This window comes from Homarus americanus, unplaced genomic scaffold (genome assembly GCF_018991925.1).
Source record: "Homarus americanus isolate GMGI-L3 unplaced genomic scaffold, GMGI_Hamer_2.0 scaffold54443, whole genome shotgun sequence".
Taxonomy (NCBI): domain Eukaryota; kingdom Metazoa; phylum Arthropoda; class Malacostraca; order Decapoda; family Nephropidae; genus Homarus; species Homarus americanus.
Genome location: NW_024750852.1, coordinates 3109784 through 3132045, shown reverse-complemented (window position 1 = coordinate 3132045; position 22262 = coordinate 3109784). Strand labels below are relative to the sequence as shown.

The 22262-nt window shown below is 36.2% G+C and overlaps 1 protein-coding gene across 3 annotated transcripts; it reads left to right on the top strand.

Moving 5' to 3' along the window:
• The first annotated feature begins 2127 nt into the window (after positions 1-2127).
• On the top strand, positions 2128-21811 carry LOC121854334 (START domain-containing protein 10-like). 3 transcript variants are annotated; one of them, XM_042348933.1, is made up of 9 exons: positions 2129-2281; positions 4652-4743; positions 5154-5251; positions 9077-9217; positions 10031-10178; positions 10753-10905; positions 15403-15524; positions 18010-18132; positions 21329-21810. In XM_042348933.1, the coding sequence occupies exons 3-9, from the start codon at positions 5213-5215 to the stop codon at positions 21422-21424; spliced, it is 822 nt and encodes a 273-aa protein (XP_042204867.1). In that variant the 5' UTR covers positions 2129-2281; positions 4652-4743; positions 5154-5212; the 3' UTR covers positions 21425-21810. The 3 variants fall into 3 exon arrangements, with proteins under 3 accessions (XP_042204869.1, XP_042204867.1, XP_042204868.1); XM_042348934.1 differs by lacking the exon at positions 4652-4743; XM_042348935.1 differs by lacking the exons at positions 4652-4743; positions 5154-5251 and having other exon boundaries at positions 2128-2281; positions 21329-21811.
• The last annotated feature ends 451 nt before the right edge of the window (positions 21812-22262 follow it).

Here is a 22262-nt window from a genome sequence, read left to right as displayed (position 1 = left end):
ATAAAATGCATTATGTAAAAATAAAAATATTATTTTTTTTAAAGTTTAATGTGCACACTTACCTATTATTCAATAGTAATTGCATCCCAGTCCTCTTCGTAGTGTGAACAACTGTAGAGCTGGAAGCATGTGAAGTGCTTGGTTCAGGTTCTCTTGTAACTGTATGCCTCCACAGTCCCTATCTTTCTTAAAATATCACTAGGAAGTTCATAACAGGTGTTCTGTCTTTTTAACCCATACTTTATTGTAAGAATTGCCTTTAATGTCGATAGTTTCATTTTGTTGCGCAATTTTGATTTCACAAAGTTCATATTACTAAATGTGCGCTCTACATCTGCGTTTGAATGCGGAAGAGATAAGGCAGCGAGTGCAATTTCAGCCAGATCATGGTAAGGGTTTTCACCTGTCGCATCTCTGTAATTTGCCACTTCTGACCACAATTTTAGGGTGCAGTGGCGGCTCGTGAAAAATAAAATGGAGGGACTGCAAGCCTCACACAACAGTAGGATACACAAATTTGACCTACCTCAGGTATGAGTTGTAGTTGATGTCCACGAATTCCCAGGGCATGGTAGTAGTGTTGGTGGTGATGGACCAGTATTAATTGAAAATATAGTCCGCGTGTCTGCTCTTCGATGTAGCAAAATTGTTTATTACTATTTCATTAAAATCCTTTATTTCTGTTATCATTTTATTTTCAATGGATATCACTGCTAAAGCAGACAGTCTGTCATTCTGATAAACACTGATGTTAAACTGGCGTGTATATTCTTTGTTCCTGCTTGTACTGTTCTGTTGAATGGATAAAACTGGTGTAGGTCTTCCTCTTGCTTTGATTTCAGTCTTTTCATTTAATGTCAGCTGGGAAAAGTTGATGTTTTGCAAATACTTCACTCGATTTTCCATCGTCAGAGGGTAATTAAAGAAAGCACGATTTAACCACACCGTCCACACGCAATGTAAACACGAGACTGAGCTGCTTCAAGTGCGGCGGCGGCGCCAAGTAATAACAGACATCAATCGTACAGCATTGACAGCAACTTAAATTTTGGTCTGATTTTAATGAAAATTCACTTTGCAACGTATTGAAAATAATTAAATAACATATAAAATGATATATTTGTTGGTAGTGTATTATTCAGCTGTCTCTCTAAAGGAATCATACGCCTGGCAGTGAGTGTCTGGGAGGACTGCACGAGCCGCCACTGTTAGGGTGTTAGATGCATGGACGGGCTGACATCAAGTGATCAGGAAATAGACGTGTCCCTCCTTCTGTACCACGACCCATTCAAATGTATTAAACTTTTCTTATTATTTGTTGTCCCTGTAACCCCGTTGCTATATATTATGGCTCGAAATTAGGAAAACTGAGTTTTCATGGACAGTCCAAAAGTATCCAGAAAGTCGCTAGATTTCTGTGGATATCTCTAGATTTGCGACAAGTCGCAAATCGCTCTAAAGTGTCGCTAGAAAAAAACAAAAAGCTCTAGATCTAGCTACAAAGTCGCTAAGTTGGCAACTCTGCCCATACCCAACAAATGGTGACCCCGGAGTGACCATGCGTTTGTAGGGGAGAAATCCTCTACAACAGGGGTTCTCAACCAGGGGGGAATTTCCCCCCTCAGGTTTTCAGGGGGGGAACTGATACTAATATGGAAAAAATAAAGGATTTTCAGTATTATATGCATATTATTTGGAATGCACTTTTTGAGGCAGACAATCTTGGAAAGGAGGGGGAATGACATTCTGACATATGGTGAAAGGGGTGCATGGGGCAAACAAGGTTGAGAACCACTGCTCTACAATATAACCAATTACATTTCATTTAACAGTATAGACGTGATCTATATTTTTATTCTGATTATATAATATATCTTTAGTGTTTAATCTCTATTCATGTGATATTTTCTATGTAATATTATTTTATTTTAAATTTGGTAATGGGTAAAGTGAGAGTTGTCGTCTGCTGTCAGTACAGTATAGATAACTAACTGTCAAACTCATAGAGTGTTGGAATGTTTTAACGTGAACATAAAGTCTTAAGTTGCCTCTGTTGTTTATTCTGATCCTTTACATTCGTGTATGTAATGGAGTGTATTTGTAATGTGTTAGTATGGCTTCTTACCTTATAACATTGTAAAGTAAACAGAGATGAACATTTTAACAAGAGGATGCTGAGTTGGCATGAGGATAGTTAAAGATAGCTCAACAGGGACGCCTAACTGCACCATTATTTGAGTTCGTTCGTAAACCACTTTAATACAACATGAACATAGGAGAGGTGAGACCAATTCATATATATTATCCTTTTTATTTATGTAAAAATAAAAAATTACGGTTTTTAAATGTGTATAACTATATCACTGGAAATATAGTTGCCGCTACTCTTCATATGTTCACTTTCGTTCTCTAGTAGTTTGGATTATTCTGACCTTCATTTCTATCGCAAATGACTACATTTTGTGATTTTCCCCTACCCAAAACCCCATTTGTTGCGATTTTCTCTGAAAGTAAATCACGAGCGGAAGAAAATGCTATTGAAGAAAAGTGTCTTAGAATTGTCTAAACTATTGATTCCCAAATTTAACATCCAAAAATTCGCTGGATGACCTAAACAATAATTTTACCAATTCAATTAATCTACCAGTGATGTGTTATTCACCTGCCACTTATGGGTAATATTGCCTTCAACTGTTATCTATATTTACCCACCAGTTGTATTAACCTGCTATCTATATTGTGTTTACCTGCTATATACCAGCATATATTATGCTTATCTGTCAATAAAGTTGTCCATCTGCTATCTATATTATGTATATTTGTCATTTGTGCTTTTTTACCAGTTACAAGTTTAACTTTTAATTGTAATATAAGTTAAAATATTAGCTCTTGACGTCCTAACATTGTGTTTTAAAGTACTGTAGAGTGAGCACCTTGACACATACAACACACACATTATCATTGAGCTTCAACATCTAAGGCCGCGGCCGCACTGAGAGCAGGTAGGCGAGAGCGGGCAGGTGCAGAAGACTTTGCAGCATTGTAACCCATAGACGTGGCCGCACTGGCAGCGGGCGCGAGCTGGCAACAACATGTGCCCGCTCTCAGTGCGGCCACGGCCTAACGTCTTTAAGTATGAGACAAGGCTAGTGATGACACTTGTCCATCAACAAGTGAAAATATAAGAGGTAAAACTCTCTTACACACAAGAATGATATAAATGTTTTTATGCTAAAGGTGTACTTATAGGTTACTACTTTATCAATGTTTTGTCTTTTTCCATATTTTCACGAAATGTTTGTTTTAATGTACATAATATGGATTAACAAAAAACTACTTTTAATTTACTTAAGAAATAGGTAGTGAACTATGTGCCTCATTCAGTAAAGTTAAAGAAACATCTTGGAAGCATGATTTGAGCAGAAAAAATTTTCAGTATAGAATCTATTTTCAGCTAGTACCGACAAATCCCTTTTCAAAATAATGTAGAAAGACTGTAGAGTTCGTTACATTAAGCATAGAAAAATTTGGTAGGATTAAGCATGCAAAGTAATTTGCCAATTTTCACCTGATTTTCATAAACTCTGCTAACACTTTCTACATTATTCGATCAGTATGATTTATTGTTTCTAAGTATTGTTTATGAAGTCTTAAGAAACTTTTGGTTAATAGCTGTGTGCCACTAAACTTAATATCTACAAATCTTGAAATATTGCGCTGTAACCTGTCATGTCTTGGATGAGTTAATGCTCATGTTATGGATTACATAGTGTTTGCTATGGTCATGTTATATCTTTATTAAAAAATACTGCACTGGATACTTTGCCAAGACTGTCTAAGTTGTTATTTGTGCTATATTACCATGAGTGCGCTTTGATTGGCTAATTGTCCATTACCGGCAAACAAAACGGTGGTAAATTTACAGTTTTAGCCCCAATGACTGTTTAACCATAATTTTTTTTTCCCATGGTATTTGGTGTGATTCATTCGAATTTGACCTTCATTTCTGTCAGAAATGAGTTGTTTTGGACTTATCACACACCCCCTCATACAACCTGACCTAACTAACCAAAGAAACTACTTAACCCTACCTAACTTCTTAGCTGTCCCCTCCATATTAAACAAAAGTACTTATTTTGATATCTGGTACCAATGAAAGCAACAATGTTAAAGCATCATGGTGTAATTTTACATTTTTTGTGGATGTGAGAGTATGAAGACCGAGCGGGTTGGCTGTGACAAACAGATGACATGTGGTGACTGCAGATTTGCGTTAATTTCTTATGTGATTTTACTATCTTGGTTAATATCCATTTGCGACGGAAGTGGTACAGTATCAGACAAAGTTGTTCCTATTGACGAGATATAACTAATGGTAAACATAAAATTGCCCTAACCAAGTTGAGGCTGAAACTGCAAAAATACGCAGAGCGCAGTCAGGGTAAAATAGCATTAGTAGGAACTTAGCCAGTCACGGCAAAATATCTTCTGTGTTAATTGTATTATAATTATCAGAGAATCCCCAGTCCAGTCTTATAACATTCCATTGTACAGATAGCATGTTATATACAGTACAGTATACAGGTAATATATTTTTGATACAGCACTATATGGTTAGTGGTATAATGTAGTGCTGGTTTCCTGTCCTAAGGGTCTTTGGTTCATGCTTGGAGCACCCCTACTCCTACCACTTGTGAATGGATAACAACTTTACATTTGAGGAAATGAAGGCAGTCGAGTGAAGTATGAGCTACACTCCCTTTTTGTCTTCAGTGTGTTGTATCTGCACTTCTTCTAATGGGCAATCAGGCTAATGGGACTCACTTTCAGTGTACAGTACAGTATATTGTATTAATGTATGGTACATTAAAAGGGTGTCATTTGATTTCTTGATGTTCAAAGACTTAAATTAAGATTCTCACAAATATTCATACAAACAGTATAACCCAAACTCTCATAATTGGTGGCAAGATGAAAGCTGTGATTGATATCTTTGCATCATGGTATTTAGTTGTTAAATATCTTGACCACTTTTAGTATTCCTGTTGCTAGATATATTCCATGATGAACTTCCTTTTGGTTTGACAAAATGTTGTGTTTAAGATATTTTATGCTTAGATAAAGACCACTCTGAGTGAGGTTATTGTTTGCAGCTGGTGCAATATCTAGACTATCTTAAGCCTTGAGCTAGGCTTGTTTGGTCCGACACATCATGAAGAGTGAACGTCAGGAAGAGGAGCGTAGACTTGAGGTTAGTTAGGATTATATAATTAGCTTTCTAAATACTTATTCCGTTGTTAACATTGTTAATGTGCATGTCTTGTGCAACACTTGTTGATAATTAAATTTTACTCCAATAAAAAAAAAATTATTTATTTATATACAGTATGTAGATTATGTTACATTTTTCTTGTGCCTGGAAATTTAATTGCTGAATAGACTTATTTACAGGAGATAGTCATTTCCTTAGATATAGTATGTTTATCACAGTATTCTGAGGTGAGGTTGTCCCCTCAAGGTACTGTACTGTAGTGGAGCTGAACTGTTGACCCTTACAACACAAGCATGAGAGTACTGTAGTAATATGTACAGTATGTCTATTTTTATATTAATGGCTCTGTTTTGGTGACCACATTCACTGCACAATGATACATTTCCAGAGAAAAAATTAAATACAGTATTGGAGAATAGCAAAAAATTGAATTACAAATTTCTAGCCAAAAGTTTTTAAAATTTCCAAATGTAAGTCATTACCAGAACTTAACACTTCTTTATAACTTACTGCAATAAAAGCTTTGAATACCATTTTTCTTTACTGGTGGATGGCTTTGAGCACAGTTTTCCCAATAACCCTTTCTGATGTAGCTCTACTACTCATGTTTGTGTGACTAGATCTAATTCTTCCTCTACATTGCCATCTTAAGTTTATCATGTCTCAACCATGGGCATTAGCTGTGCCTCTTCCCCACAATCAAGTTTGTACCAAGAGAAACTAGTGTTTGGTTGAGTTAGGGGATTAATGCGGTCATTTTTATGAGGTGAGGTAAGTAACTTCAGGTAACTAAGGTTAAGGCTCTCCTGACTCTAGGCCCGGCAGTTTGACAACGGCAGTAAAATTAGGACAAGTCATATAGAGCAGATCATTCATCCAGCTAATATAAGTAATATCTGTTAGCCAGAACAATTGGTGCAGAGCACTTCCAGGAATGAGAGATTTCCAGGTAATGAGACGACTCTCTCAAAGCAGGTAAGAAATCCCTCATCCCTGGAATTTTCCGGGTAACAGAAAAATGTTCTTGGAAGTTCCACAAATTGCCCATTACATCATCTCTCAAAGCCATAAAAATATACCCCATCCCCGGAATTTTCCAGGTACCGTACTGGAAAATTTTTCTCGGAATTTCCAGAAAGTGCGCTTGATTTTCATCTCTCGACCCCGGAAAAAAAACCTCCCCCTTCCCTGGACTTTTCCGGGTACAGTAGGGTCGGGATATATAGCGACTTTAAATAAAGATTTTTTTTGTATCACGGCTACCAAAATTATCGACATTTTACTATACAGTACAGTCAACCCTCGTTTTGCGCGGTCCCACTTTACGCGTTTCCACGTTTACGCGGTACCCTGCCGAAACTGGAATGCTCACTTTCCGCGGTGTGTGTACCCTTTTACGTGGAGAGCGGCGCGAGCAGGGTGCGCACAAGGTCGCCCAGTCATCAAAACATTACCGAGTTCTTCACCCGCCACCCACCACAGCCGGCCCAAGTCAGTGATAGTGATAATGATAGTAAGGATATGGACTTATATGGACTTTGAGGGGTTTGACAAAGAGGCCCTGCAAGCCTCTGTGGTGGATAGTGATACAATTGATACAAGTGATACAGGTGAGGGCCAATAATCTGCCCTCTGCCTCGGAACCAACCCCCCATCCCCGTGTGCCCAGCCATCTTTTCTACTAATGTAAGTGTTAAAAAACCTAATATTTTTGATATCCCTCTCAATTATTAATTGTGTGTGCATACCATCATAAAATTAAGAAGTTATTTTTACTACAATGTAGGTATTGTGTCCGAAAAAGTGGAGTTTGGGGAAAAGGCAAAGAATAAAATTCTAGAATTCACAGCTTTTTCTTTAAAACTGCTCGTTTTGATAAATGAAGCATGCTATATTTGCTAATGAATAAACTATCAAAATGTACCTGTTCATCTCTTCTTTATTCCTCCTTAAATTTGAATTTTAAAAGTACTGCCTGAGAATCCGGAAAATCCGAAAATCTGGACTGTCCCAATCCCCAAGCAGTCCGGATTTTTGGACTTCTACTGTAATACCAATAAATAGGTTACAAAAAAAAATACTGTATTGCTAAACCAGCAAATAAAAGCCAAATCAAAGTTTAACACAGTCGCCATTTGCAAATACATCTGTACTCCCTGCTTCTCCATCGCACCGGAGGCGCTACCTCCTCCGATTCCCTAGCAACGCTCCCCCCACCATCCACCGAGCCCCTCTTCCCGCTCCCCCACTGAGCCAGCTAACTTGTGAGCAAAGAAATGTATATTCCCTTTATGCATTTGTCCTTAAGACAATTATTTCTTTTACTTTTTTCACAATATGTATGTATGATGGTGTGTGCATGTAACTGAGTAAAAATAAATGAAAAAGTTATGTATATCTACCCGAAAATTAGAGTTGAAAAACAACCATAACACCTCACAGCCTGGTCTAGTAGCCTGGTGGTTACAGTGACGAGTTTAACCTGGCTACAATGTCGCCAGCGGTGTTAACAGATGCAAATGTGAAAAGAAAGTTAATTGTAAATCTTCATTTTATGTCAGGTAATTGTAGATTGAAAAATAAATGTTGCAGGTCATGGCATTAATAGATTGTAATGCTTGTAAGAGTTCAGAAATGGTTACTGCTTAGCTACCTCTGAAGAGTTGGGTGTCTGCTGCATGGACTTTAATCGTCTCAGGTTATCATCATCAGTACAGTAGTTATAAATCGAGCTTTTATATTTACAATAAATATTTTTTTAATTAATTAGAAAAATAATAATGTGTTTAAGTAAGTAATAATATATTTTTAATTCTGGAATTGGCTTAGGTAGAATTTAGTCTACTGGAGACAGCAACTGGGGGATTTATTAGCTAATGGGAGACTGCAACATCACATATAGGACACAGGCTGATTTTTTTAGTCATTTTTCTGACAAAAAGTGTCTCTTATGCTGTAAAATATGGTAATAGAATATTCCAGTTTTAAGGCTGAGGGGATGAGAAGAGTGATCAGATTTCCTTCTCTCCTCCTTTAAACAGCTATAAATTGGCAGGTACAGTAATTAGTTAGATTAAGGTGCAGTCCTCCTTTTTTATGGCTGAAAATAGTTTAGATGCAAAAACCAGATTGAAAGTTCAAACTCCTGGCCTGATTGACCTCATTGGTTACTTAAGACAACCATTGGATCATAGGTCCAGAATGCTGCTCTGCCTGAGTGAGAAGCTGTTATTCAGTACAGGTGTACCAGTATATTCCACATGGATAATGTTTCAGTTTAACAAACCAAACACTGACAATGATAGGCTCTGTCAACGGTTTTGTAGTGGTGGTAGATGTTATACGCCAGTTATCTTGCGCCCTTGCACATAAAATGGGATTTTATATATAATCCTTAATTTATGCTCTTCTGATCCAGTTTGTATCTTGCATGCTGGCAGCAAGTTCTTTGTGTGTGTATTTAAAGACTTAAACCAGCTAGCAAAGGCGTGCGTGCATGCCTGCCTGGCTTTTCTCTTGTATTATGTTTTGGAGGAGTTTGCATGTTTCAGCCTGACTAAATTTTTTTATATAAAATGTGTACAATTGATATAGTAACTTAATGGGATTAATATTCTCCTATATGGAAAATAGCAAACTTTAAGTACTGTATATGCTATGGGTTTTTCCCCAGCTATTGCCCAGTAGTGGAATTGTACTATACAGTTCATGTACAGTATTACCTTCCTATTGTCACAAATGCATCTTGAAAGAGAGAGAGAGAGAGAGAGAGAAATTGATTTCAAACAAGTTTTCATTCCATAGGTACGAGTAGCTGATGACCGTGATTTTGAGCGATTAAAGCAGCTTTGTGACTGTCATGATGGCTGGAGTCTGGCTTATGATCATCCACCTACCAAAGTCTACACCAGACCTACCAAAAATTCCACATTTCAAATGATCAAGGTACTGTACTTTACTGTACAGTAGTCTGTGCACTTAATATTTTTATTATAATACTACTGTACAGTATATTGAATAACTTAACTGTTTGATCATAAATATTCATCATTCATAGTATTTTTGTTTAAATTTTATGTTTGGGGGGAAAAGTGATTCCATGGTGTAATTGTAATATTTAAACTTAATTAATTGTAATTTATTAAAAAAATACTTATTTGTGTAATTGCAATGAATCACATTAATACAATGCTGGCCTCCTGGTTTGTACCCAGGGCAATCCTAGTCCACCCAGGTACAGTACCTAACATAGATGGTGTTCCCATAAAAGAAAAGGCATTCGATCTTTATGCACACTTTACAACTAGTCAGAGGTCAAGCAGTTTCAAGCAAACAAAAATCTTCAATCCAAGAATTTTATTTAGAAAATGTCTAATACTGTACAGTAGATACAGTACTGTACTGTATCAAGTTTGCCCAATGTGAATTTGTTCAACATTTAATCTTCTAGGGTTCTAATACCTGTGTTAGACAGTACTCTAATGTACAAATGAGGTCACAGTGATTGTACTGTACTGTTGTTTTTATTAAAACTTTTCATTCTTACTTTTTTATGTTAACTACTATCTGTACTAGAATTATTTCATCCAAGATAGATGCCAGGCCTCTCAGTAGAATAATTCAGTGTTATATAGTAAAGAGTATTTACAGTATAGTACTGTATTAGTGGGTAGAAAACTATGGAAACATTAGAGCTTCGTAATTTGTCACATTTTCTTTTGTTGAGTCATGTTAATTATTTTGTTTCTCTACCAACAGGTGTGCACAGTGTACAGTGATATAGATGCCAATGTGTTGTATGATGTTCTACATGATCCTCACTACCGACAAATATGGGACAAACACATGATTCATTCTGTCGATGTTGGCTACCTCAACCCCAATAATGATGTCTCCTACTATGCAAGTAAGTCTTTAAGGAAGTATTTTTTGCTCCATGAGTCTACTGTACTCTGTGAATGCCTTCCTGGACTGACTGAGAGAATAATTCTTCCAGTTCTGTGTTTCTCCTTATCTGCTGCCTCCACAAGCCTGCTCACACTATGTGCTTCTTACAACCACCTGGCCATCACATGTCCACAGCTGATGACCAATAATTGGTTGTTGTTGTTATTGTTCTGATAACAGACCAAAAAATTTTCTAACATATTTATTATCACAAAAGCATATCCACTTTAAGTTGTTGAAGCCACTATTTAGAACACTTTTCAGTACCTTTAGTGCATAATTTTGTTTTTATCTCTTTAACCCTAGTGGTAGATGGCAAAATTTAACTGCACTTAATTGAGAGAGAGACCAGAAATTAACAGGATCTTATCAATATACTGTCCATATACTTTTCATTAGGTGATATTTCCCAAATATAACTGAAATTTCTTCTGGTACTGTAACCTTGTAAGTGAATTTTATCATCCAAGATTTTTTTAATGTTTGGTATTGAGAAGGTTTCCTGATAACCATTTGAAATTTTATACTTTCAGTATCCTGTCCAACGCCTTTAAAGAACCGGGACTTTGTTCTCCAGCGGTCATGGCTAGATACAGGCAGAGAGTTATATGTTCTCAACCACTCTGTGTTCCATCACAAGTATCCTCCAAAGAAGGGTTTTGTACGGGGCCTCTCCCACCTCACTGGTAAGATGTCATTTAGGTAACTTTTTACTTTGGGACATGAGTCCCGAGGGGTTGATCAATATGTTTTTCCAGTGTACAGTAGTACCCCGCTTAACGCAGTCAATTGAACCCACAGGGTACCGTGTTTAGTGAAAACCGCGTTAAGTGAACAACATAACATATGGGATTAATTCCAATAGAGACTGGCCGGACCCCTAAACTCTACTTTTTCCAACACAATACCTGTGTTCTAGTAAAAATAACATCTTAATTTTATGATGGTACATGCACACAATTAATACTGAAGAGAAATAGAGAAATACAGTCGCCAAGTTAATGTCCATTCAAATAATGGACTCAACTCCCTCCCCCTCTTCTCACACTACACTCACTGGCTCTTCCCTCTGAGAAATTTTGGGGGGAAAACCACTAAATTTTAATAAATAATACCTCGAACTAAAGTTAGGATAATACAATTGACATTGCTGGATTCCTTGTAAGACCAGGAATATTTTGAATATAAATGTCATATATTTTGCACAAAAGATAACATCTTGATAAAATCACACGGGAAAATGGAAACAACGGAGTACCTTAGCTTTCGTCTTTATTCAAGACATCTTCAGAGGCAACTAAGGTACTCCGTTGTTTCCATTTTCCCGTGTGATTTTATCAAGATGTTATATTATCCACCTTTTCATTGTGGATTTACATGAAAAGATAACATATTTACTCAAGAGTAAACATTTTATCTAAAATTTGTATGTCTAATGCAAAATCTATGATGTTTATATTCAAAATGATCACCAAATTGTAAGAATTCCAGCAATGTAAATTATATTCTGAGCGGGTAATTTGTATGAATTTTATGAGCTAAAACAAATATCTTCAGTTAAAAAAAATATATATATATATTCTTCACACATAACAGATGGTCGGTCGGTCCCTCCCTCCCCCCACCTCCCACCAACTCTCCCTACCAGATGTGTGGGAAAACCAGAATATTTACGTTTTTAGTAATATATAATACCTCAAACTAAAGTTAGGATAATATAATTGACATTGCTGGATTCTTTGTAAGACCAGGAATATTTTGAAAACAAATGTCATATATTTTGCACAAAAAATAACATATTTACTCAGAGTAAACATTATATCTAAAATTTGTATGTCTAATGCAAAATCTATGATGTTTATATTCAAAATGATCATCATATTGTAAGAATTCCAGCAATGTAAATTATATTCTGGCCGGGTAATTTGTATGAATTTTATGACCTAAAACAGGCAGGCAGGCAGGCAGGCGGGTGGCTGGTGGGGCGAATCTAAAAATAGCATCTCGAGCCGAACACCCTGCGCGTATACGTGGAAAAAACCCGCGTTAAGTGAAAGTTCGGCTCTGGCGAGGCACCGCGTATACGTAAAATCGCGCTAAGCAAAACCGCGTTAAGCGGGGTATTACTGTATTTTGGTGTATTTTAAACGAATCTGACCTTCATTTTTGGCAGAAATGGCTAGTTTTTGCTCCCTTCCCCTCCCACAATAATGGGGGGAGAGCCTGGGAAAACGGGGTTTTTGGGTTGGGCAGAAAATGAAAACTAGTCATCTGACCTAACAAAAGCTAACCTAACTCCTAGCCGTGAGCCCCCGGCAGGCCTAACCTGACCCCTAGCCGGGTGCGGACCCCCGGTAGGCCTAGCTTAAACTAACCTAAATATTTCAGTAGTTAAAAACTTTGGGGCGCGCCATGTCCGAAAGTTCAATACCTTTTAGAAGTGGAAGGACCAGGGATACTTAAGAATTGGTAGAATAATCGTCTTTCTCGTAAAACTCGGCAATACCTGTAAACTTAAAATAATCGTAGGAGCACAAACGACAACTTGCCTCCACCATGGCCATTGTGAAACTGGTCAATGAAATTAAAATCATACCCAGGGTGCTTCCTTTGAAAAAAATCAAATGTGATTGGTCAAAAAAAAATTTGCGTGATGATATCGATACCTCATTGGTCACGACTGGATGGTGTCAGTCAACATTGCGCATACGTGATGCACATATAACATCTCCTAACAGAGACGAAGACTTAAAACTACGGAAGATCAATTAAATTCAATTGTGTCGCTATTGTCCATTTCCGCCATGTATATACAGTATGGGATTCAAAATGCTCGGAATAGCGAGATCTAAATGTTTGAGTAGTTTATAACTTTCGGGGGCGCTATGTCCGAAAGTAAATTAATAGCGTCATTTACCTTTCATTTTAGAATGGCTTGATACTTGAAATTAAGGCAACCCTGGTAATTAACTTCGTAAATTCTTCTGCGTCACCCTTGCCTGGTCTTCAGTGGTTACACAACAAAGCTTTTAAAAACTTATATTGTTTTTATGTACTACCGTATACATATTTGTACAAATCAGTTATTGTCCTGTGAACCCCCCCCCCCCTCCAGTCATCTAGACTACAGTAGTAATTGGGAAAAATGTGGTCTGGACTACAGTATTCAAAATGCTATAAAAGTGTTTGGAAAAGAATGTTACACATATAAATGCATAATGAATTTGTGCAACCCAAAATAGTGCTTACTGTATTTACCACTACATAAGACATGCATCCCCCCCCCCCTCCCTCCTCAACAAAAAGTCTCCAAAAATCATCTTATGTCTTACATGTAACCTTTGGACTTTGGAGTTACCTTTTGTTCTAATTATAATTTTCTAGTTAATTTTAAACATTTTAATCTCTTGAAATAACTTGGAACTATTTTCTCTCGTGATTTTATATACTGTAGTACAGTAAACTAAAAAATCTCTACAGTAAGTGAGGATAACAGGAACACCTTGTCCTGCAACTGTACGTACCTGTAGTAGTCACCAAGATAAATGTGAATAAATCCTGTTTGAACTTGTTTACTGAGCAGCTTAATATTTTTACATGATCATTCTTATATGAAATACTTATCAAAAAAGAATGAATAATTAATGATACCACCCTGCAAAAGAGAGGGAGACAGACAGACAGAGAAAGAGAGAGATGAAGAAGATTAATAGGGTGTAAGAGTATGAGTAAGAAGAAAGAGTATCAGTAGAAAAAGTAAGAAGAACCATTTTAGATAATTTATATGGGTTAAAAGTATTATAAAATGAAGACCTTTGTGAATGTTTGCTCAGAGGGCCTCACTGGTGACAGATTACAACTGATGCCATACAGTCACCAGGTCAGCTGGCTAGTCTGGATTAGCCCAAGTCCGGGCCACTGGGGTCTGGATTAACTGTATTTACACAATCTTATACTGTACAGATTTGTTAAGTAAAGAAAAACATGAGTATACATGTTTATTTTCCAATGCTATCCATAGCTTTGTGTATGTCAAGATAATTTTAATTGTACACTGTCCAATACTGGTTTTAAGGAAAAATTGCATTTACAGTCTCTCCTCGACTTACGACGGGGTTCCGTCCCGACGACCAGGTCGTAAGACGAAAATGCAAAAATAATACATAGAAATTCTAAATTGGGTGTCTCTTTTTCTTCTCAGCACCACGAGAACTCTCACTTTTACGCTTGCCAGCCATTTTAAAGGGAATTACAAACGAAATTTTGCCAGTACACAGCGCAATCACTAACGTCTGGACTCGAAAATACGTAATGTGAAAAATAGTTTACATGATCATGGCCGTCGTATGTCCGGGTTGTTGTAAGTTGAATATGTCGTAAGTCAAGGAGAGACTATATAATGAATTGAGTTTCCATCCATTTCATAAAAATGAGATTTAACTGTACAGTACAGTATAGTATTTACCAGAGTGTGACATGGTGGTTTTGCTAAAGGTGATTTCAGAAATCAATCTTCCATTTTTGACCTAAGCCAGTCTAGAATGAGTCATAAATATGGGGGTGTTGGTGGTGCAGCAGTAATGTGTGTAGTATCCCTCACCACAATGTCCTAGATTCAAGTCCTAATTCCTTAAACTTGCTTTTAGAATTATGTTGTGTTGTAGACAAATATACAGGTATTTTGTCCATCATTCACATACCTCACTCTAGTACTTTGGGTGTACAGTATTTATATATTCTATTGAATTCTTTAATTTGGCATATTTCAGACACCATGAGACTAATGTGTCTGGTAGAAGAAATAGAAATTTACATGCAATACTATACTGTATTCAATTTATTTGTACACGTATTGTGCTTGTAAGATAGATTTTGATGAAAGAAAACTGGTTATTTAGCAGAGCTTTTGTTTGAATTGATTATACATTGCAGGAATGCTGATGACAAACATTACTGAATAAGAGAACAGTATTGTCCTTATCTGTATATAGCATTGATGAAGTCGCTTTATAAAAAAATTTCTATGCTTGACATTGTGCTTTAAATTAGCGAAAAGTATTAAGACCTGATTTTAGAGAACATGTAAAGGTCTTTTATTCTTGAGAGATGTAATTATTGAAGGGACACTGCAATGTGTTTTCCTGTAAGAGTAGACCCTTACATCCAAGTATGTCCATCCATAGGCTACCTGATTCGCCCACTACCTTCTGGTGGGTGTACCTTCAGCTACGTATCTCACTGCGATCCCAGAGGAAAACTACCACCTTGGCTTGTCAACAAACTAACACATGTGCTTGCTCCTAAGGTAACCCTCGGTACTTCCACACCTTACATACTTCTTTACCAGTACTAATGTTTTATCTTATAATATGATAGTCATTCTTCCTGTGTTCCTCTGCTTGATGGTTCTCTACAGCTATTTGCATGATTTATGTCATCTTTTAAGATCTTAACTAATTTTCTTTCATGCTTTTATTATATGTTTCTTAAGAATTTGTTTGGTAAGTGTTTTGCTGTTTACTGAGTAGCATTTTATACTGTCTGTGTATATTAGTGTCTTTTAAGTAAGTGTGTGGCTTTCAAACTGGTCTTCAGAATATTGGCTGGATAATTTATAGAATTCTACTGAACAATAACAGGTTTTTATGATGGGTTGTCTCCTTTTATGACCTCTTGGCCATTGCCCACTGCTAAGTGACTTGTGTGTTATACCACTATGTTTGTGGGTGCATTGGAAACACAAGCTATCCCTACCTCTGTTTGCTGTCCTGAAAAAACAATTGTTAAGTGAATTTTCATATCTTGAATAACAGAACATATGGCCTGTTGTCCCTCGGTTAACGAACACAATTCGTTCCAGAAGGTCGTTCATTAACCGAAAATTTCGTTAACCGAAACCATTGTTTCAATGGGATATTGGGTAATTGGTTCCAGCTCACAGAAAAGTATATACAAAGTACAGTGGGGTATGCTATAACGAACGGATCCTACTACGAATATTCCTATAACGAACGGTTTTACCTATAAAATTGAGAATGCTATAACGAACGCAACTCCTACAACGAACGCGGATGAATAAGGACATGGGGGGCCAGGGGTTTGGGGGGGGCAGCACATATACACGGACTTTTAACATCCACGGGTATCTCTGTTACGTAACCCCCGCGTATGTTAAGGGCCGACTGTATAATTTTTTTATTTATTTGAGATTTTTGTTTTAGCTCATAAAATTCATAGAAATTACCCGGCCAGAATATAATTTACATTGCTGGAATTCTTATAAGATAGCGATTAATTTGAATATAAACAAGCTAAAATTTGCATTAGACATACAAATTTTAGATCTAATTTAAGAATTTTATTAGGGAGAGCAAAAATTTTATCTTTTGTGCAAAATATATGACGTTTATATTCAAATTATTCCCTGTTTTGCAAGGATTTCAGCAATACAAATTATATTATCCTAACTTTAGTCTGAGGTATTATTTATTTTTAAACCTGTAAACCTGTGGCGTACTGTATGTGGCCAGTTGTCAATTATCTTAGTATGGGCACACAAACGTACGTACATGTAGATATCTCACACTCAGGAATGAGGTAGAATAGAAACTCACAATGCACTTTTTGTATATATATTGTTGTATAGCACAGTGCTTAGGAGTGACTAGGTGGAGAAGCTTGCTCAGAGGTCCTGTAGGGCAAGGGGGTTTCTGAGGAAGCTGGGTGGTGTGGAGCTGTGAGAGGTGCTGCTGGTCCGGTAGCCGAGTGTAGAATGGTACCCTGGCCAGGCATGGCCGTATTTATACAATTTACGAGGATCAGGATTTGGGGTGAGCATAGCGAGAGGGCCAATCACGGCGGCTTAAGCGTAAGGTGTGAAACGCTCTGATCCTGAGCTGGAGGTTGAAGGTCAAGACTAGGTCGGCGATCGTACCCCTACGTCCACTGCATAGACCTAGTCGCTCGGCGTAGCTGGCTGTACGCTGATTGGCTGGTCGGCGCGAGGCCGGAGCTCAGTTAGAAGTTGTAGGGGAGAGGAGCCACTACAAACCTAGTCCTTTTCCCCAGGAAGGTGGGGGGGGTAGGGAGGGAGGGGTGACAATGACATGTTTGACAGTTGGCACCTGTGGTGTGAAGTATTTACTTAATTGTTAGTTTATGTCCTTTAAATTGAGTTTTTGTTTTTTGCTTATAAAATTTAATAGAAGTGACCGGGTTGAATTTAATTTGCATTGCTGGAATTCTTATAAGATAGTGATTAATTTGAATGCAAACAGAAGAGATCACTGAATTGGCTGAGTACCTCCTCAGCTTATCAGCTGATGTTCAAAACAAAATGTGATTTTCATAAGGATTTCGTTAATCAAATTTTTTTTTCGTTAACCGAATTGAAGATTCGTATGGAAGGTAATTCATTAACCAAAATTTCGTTAACTGAGGCATTCGATAACCGAGGGACCACTGTATTACAAATTCTTACTCATGGCTAGAGTAACTGGCCTTTGGGTCTTTCCGAATAGGGGGATACTGGATAAGAGATTCCATACCCATAGTGACGTTTTATGTTGTTTGTTTTTTCTTTCAAAAAGTTATTTAGGAGGCAAAACATTGTATGATCTTGTTAAATATATCATACTGTATATTTATTTCTGTGTGGTAAATATACATATTTGACAAAGTATGGTATGGTTTTTTATGTTGATTTTGTTTTACATTGGTAAGTAAAACTCTTAAGAGATATGAAGGTTTCCTTAGAGAGTGTTGTTAATTGATTGTTTAATTGTTCTCAGATGGTGAAGACATTACTTAAGGCAAGTAGACAGTACCTAACTTGGAAGGCCCACAACAATCCAAACTACAAGCCATGGATATATCCAGAGCAGATTAACTTACCCAGAATAGCCTTTAACCAGGTACAGTATTGTATTCATCATATAAAAGGTCACGAACATGATTTAGGAAAGTGTGCAATTTACTTAAGTTTAGACACAGCTTTCATTTCTTGTTGACACTGTTGCAGAGTGGATTAAAAATTTTGATAGGTAAGTGGAGTTAAGCTGAGTATGTGTGGTAAGGTAGGATGTATGGGTTTGTAATGCCCTAAACCCCCATCACGGGTACCGTATTTTACCTGTATAGTAAAACCTCGATAAATCTGACTTCAATAAATTGGAATTTGCTTTTTTCAGACTCTGAGTTGCTCTGGTCACCAAAAATACTAAAAAGAAATATATGTATATATATATATAAATATATATATATATATATATATATATATATATATATATATATATATATATATATATATATATATATATATATATATATATATATATATATATATATATATATATATATATATATATATATGAGAATTGTGGTGGAATTGCATAAAGAAGTGTTAAAGGAATCTTGTGGGAGAGAGGGGGAGGGAGCCACCCACCCAAGCTACCCACCCCCCTACCCCACTGACTGCCAGCTGCTCTCAGATAAACATTTGTCTTCCACATAAAATATACTCCTCCGCTTATTTGTTCTTATTTTTATCTTTATAGTACTGTACAGTTTACAGTTTTCTCTATTCATGAGACAAATTCTTTGGTTACTTACATATAACACTTTACAGTAAATAATAATCATCTCGGTGATAACCAGGGCCGGTATACACAAAACTTTTAAGTGCTAGCAAACAGTTGTTAAGGCTGACATTTTTCAGTTAAGCACTAATAGTACATACACAAAACTTTTAAGGGCCTTAATAGTACTGTTAAGTTAAAGGACCTCGTGAGCACTTTTAAGTCCCGTAATAGTCGTCTGTTAGTTGATACCAAGGCAAACCAACATCATCATCAGCAGCGGCAACGCATTTATTGGGAAAGGATAGATATATTTAATGAATATAGCGTGTTTAGATTAAATATAGTGTGAATGTATTAAATATAGTGTGAATATATTGTTTGTATTCCCGCTATATAGCAGAGATCTTCTTTCTTGACTTGGACAAAACTGAGAATCGGACAATACTGAGAATCAGTGTGTCTCACACTCTGCCACTGGCCTCACCACACCAGGAAAAGCAGCATTGACCCTCATGATGATTTCCAGCCCTGCCTTCTTTGGTTGTTTTTTTGTTAACCACCCATAACCTTTTTTTACATGAAAAATTATTTTTTTTGCAAGTTTTCTTACTTTTTAGAGGATTAAGATATTTATCTTTGGGGTAAGTTACTTTATTTAGTTCAGTTAGGAGGTTAGGATGTGGCCTGTTAGGTCAGGTTACCTAACCTAACTAAAAAAAAGTTAGGTTAGGTTACCTGACCTAACAGGCCACATCCTAACCTAACCAAAAGAGGTGATTTGCCCCAAAGATACATGTCAGAATCCTCTAAAACAGCAAGAAAACTTGCAAAAAAAAAAAAAAAAATTCATGTGAAAAAAGGTGATGGATGGTTAACGAAACGAGAGCGACTCTGCTTGTCACCATGGCATCAAATTGGGACTTCAAAATTTTATTTATTTTCACAAGATATAAATCGCAAATATCGCATGTATTTTTGGAAAGCACCGCTTAATTCAAGTATATTCTTTTGTTACTTGACGAGATCTACTAAATGGTAAGAAAAAAAATTCATAAAAAGGTGATGGGTTGATAACGAAAAATAACCCCCTGTTTTTGTCTTTATTATTCAGGTAAGCCTTCAAGTGACCAGTCAATATTAACTTTTTCTCTTCAATGGCATCCACCAATAATACATTCTGCTGTCCAATTGGGCTTCCTTTTCTTTCATGGGGTTGAGACTTCTATTTCCTCAGTAACATGTTTGTCTACAAGCAGCACGGCAAGGAAAAGCCGCTGATCACTATCCTTGGTTAATAAATCCTCCTTCAAACTACATAGTTAAGATTTTGTATTTTTTTTTTTTAATTATCAAAATGTGTATAAATATAAATATTGAAATTAATCTTCTTAATTTTATTGAGGTTATTCAGCCATAAGACCATTTAATATGATGAACTCCTGCTATCTTTAGCGCTGTTTAGCGGTACTTAACAAACAACTCTTTGTGCGGTAAAAGTTTGCTACTTAAGCTTTGTGTATAACTATTAAATTTTACTGCTAGCTAACAGTACTATTATGTCATTAGCATAAAAGTTTTTTGTTTACGGGCTCTGACCTTCATGTCTGATTCTCAACCCAGAGAGTAGTTTCATATATTTTTTTTTATTGTTGATATAATATTCTTTTCATAACCTTCTTATACACTTAAAGACCTTAGTTGTTAAAGTGCAGTAATAACATAACCACTGATTTTTTTTTTACAGTTTAGATAAGCAGTGTAATTTCCCCCCCACCGTGCCCTGCCCCATATACAGGGTATTTGCTTTTCTCAGACTTTTGCATTTTTTGGACCGGGGTCTGCCCCAATTAGTCTGATTTATTGAGGTTCTACTGTACTTGGCTTTTTATAATGTTTAATTTCTATGTTATACTGTATAGTATTACCTATATTATGTTTACTATTGTACCGTCCATCTTTTATTTCTTATTTTTCCGTCTATGTTTGTATGAATATTGTTTATTACTTTTTTCTGGTTCCTTTCCTAAAATATTTGTTTGTGCAGTGAAGTTTTCTATTTTCATAAAAACATCTCCCTCCAATTATTGGCACAGAATGTTCAGTCACTTGCACACTTACAAACACACTATTATCATTATTATAACAGCCACTCCCAATCAATCAGTTAAGAGTCCCTTCCTCATATCTGAGTGTTGGCGACCACAGGCCTCCACTCTAAATGTTTTCAGGCTAGTTTTAACATTCCTATAAGATTTTGTATCTCTATGGGGGCCCAGTTTTTAATTTCATTCATTTGTCCCAGTCTCTGCTGTCCCCTGGTACTCCTACCCTCAACTTTGGGACTTGGGGGTATTATCTCTTAACTTGTCAGGTTATACAGTACAGTACTAAATTACTTGATTCTAGTTCAGTTATAAATATAATATCAGGATTTGACCTTTTTTTATTTAGTCTCTCTTTTTTCTGTAGTTGGTTTAAGTATTTCTGTAAATAAAGTAAGTTGTAATTCTTCTGACATTTCTTATGACAGTGCACCAAGAGTCCGGCTGATGACATAGTAGACATTGTCGATGAGTCTCAAGTGGACGAGAAATCTTTAGCCCACCTCAGCAATGATGACTTCTAAAGGACAAAGAATTCATTCTCTGGGTTCACATTGTGATATTATAGGAAATATTGATCTTATACCAGCAGTAATAGTGCAACTTTGATGTTAAGAATGAATATACAGTATAGTACCTGTATACAAGTAATGTACTATATCATAAGGCAAAAGATATCAGCTACAGATATATGATATAAATCTTATATTATTACTTGATATCATCTCAGAGAACAATCTTGTTAAAGAATCTTGCATGAGTTTTTGTGTTATTTCTCTCGTTTTAATGTTAACTACTGTACATTTCTCATTAACTGTAGAATGGAAAAAAATATGAATGTCAAATAAAGTACAGACTGCAATTTTGAATGTACTGAATTGTAGGTAAATAACATACAGTATATATATATATATATATATATATATATATATATATATATATATATATATATATATATATATATATATATATATATATATATATATATATATATATATATATATATATATATATATACACACACACACACACACACACACACACACAGTGATCCCTCGGTTAACGAGATTTTGGTTAACGAGTTACCTTCCATAAGATTCTTAACTTCGGTTAACAAGCAATCCCTCGATTAACGAGTTTTTTACGAGCCGACCTCTACATGTTTTCGCTTGCATTTGGCGGTCCACCAGCTGTAGTATTAGTCCGCCAATACAGTAATCGGTTTTAGGGCTTAAATTCCTTACTATTTTAGTAAATATCAAGAAGTTTATACCTGTACTATTCAATAATTTTAAAAGTTTAATATTAAATTTTTTAGTCATTTTAACAATTATTGAACATAATTGAAGGTATAGAACCTAG

Excerpts from the sequence above, each read along its gene's own strand:
- LOC121854334 (XM_042348934.1), top strand. The coding sequence starts at position 5,213 with ATGAAGAGTGAACGTCAGGAAGAGGAGCGTAGACTTGAG. Across the intron at positions 10,906-15,402 it reads GGGCCTCTCCCACCTCACTG|GCTACCTGATTCGCCCACTA; the intron begins GTAAGATGTCAT and ends GTCCATCCATAG. Across the intron at positions 18,133-21,328 it reads CCAGAATAGCCTTTAACCAG|TGCACCAAGAGTCCGGCTGA; the intron begins GTACAGTATTGT and ends TTCTTATGACAG.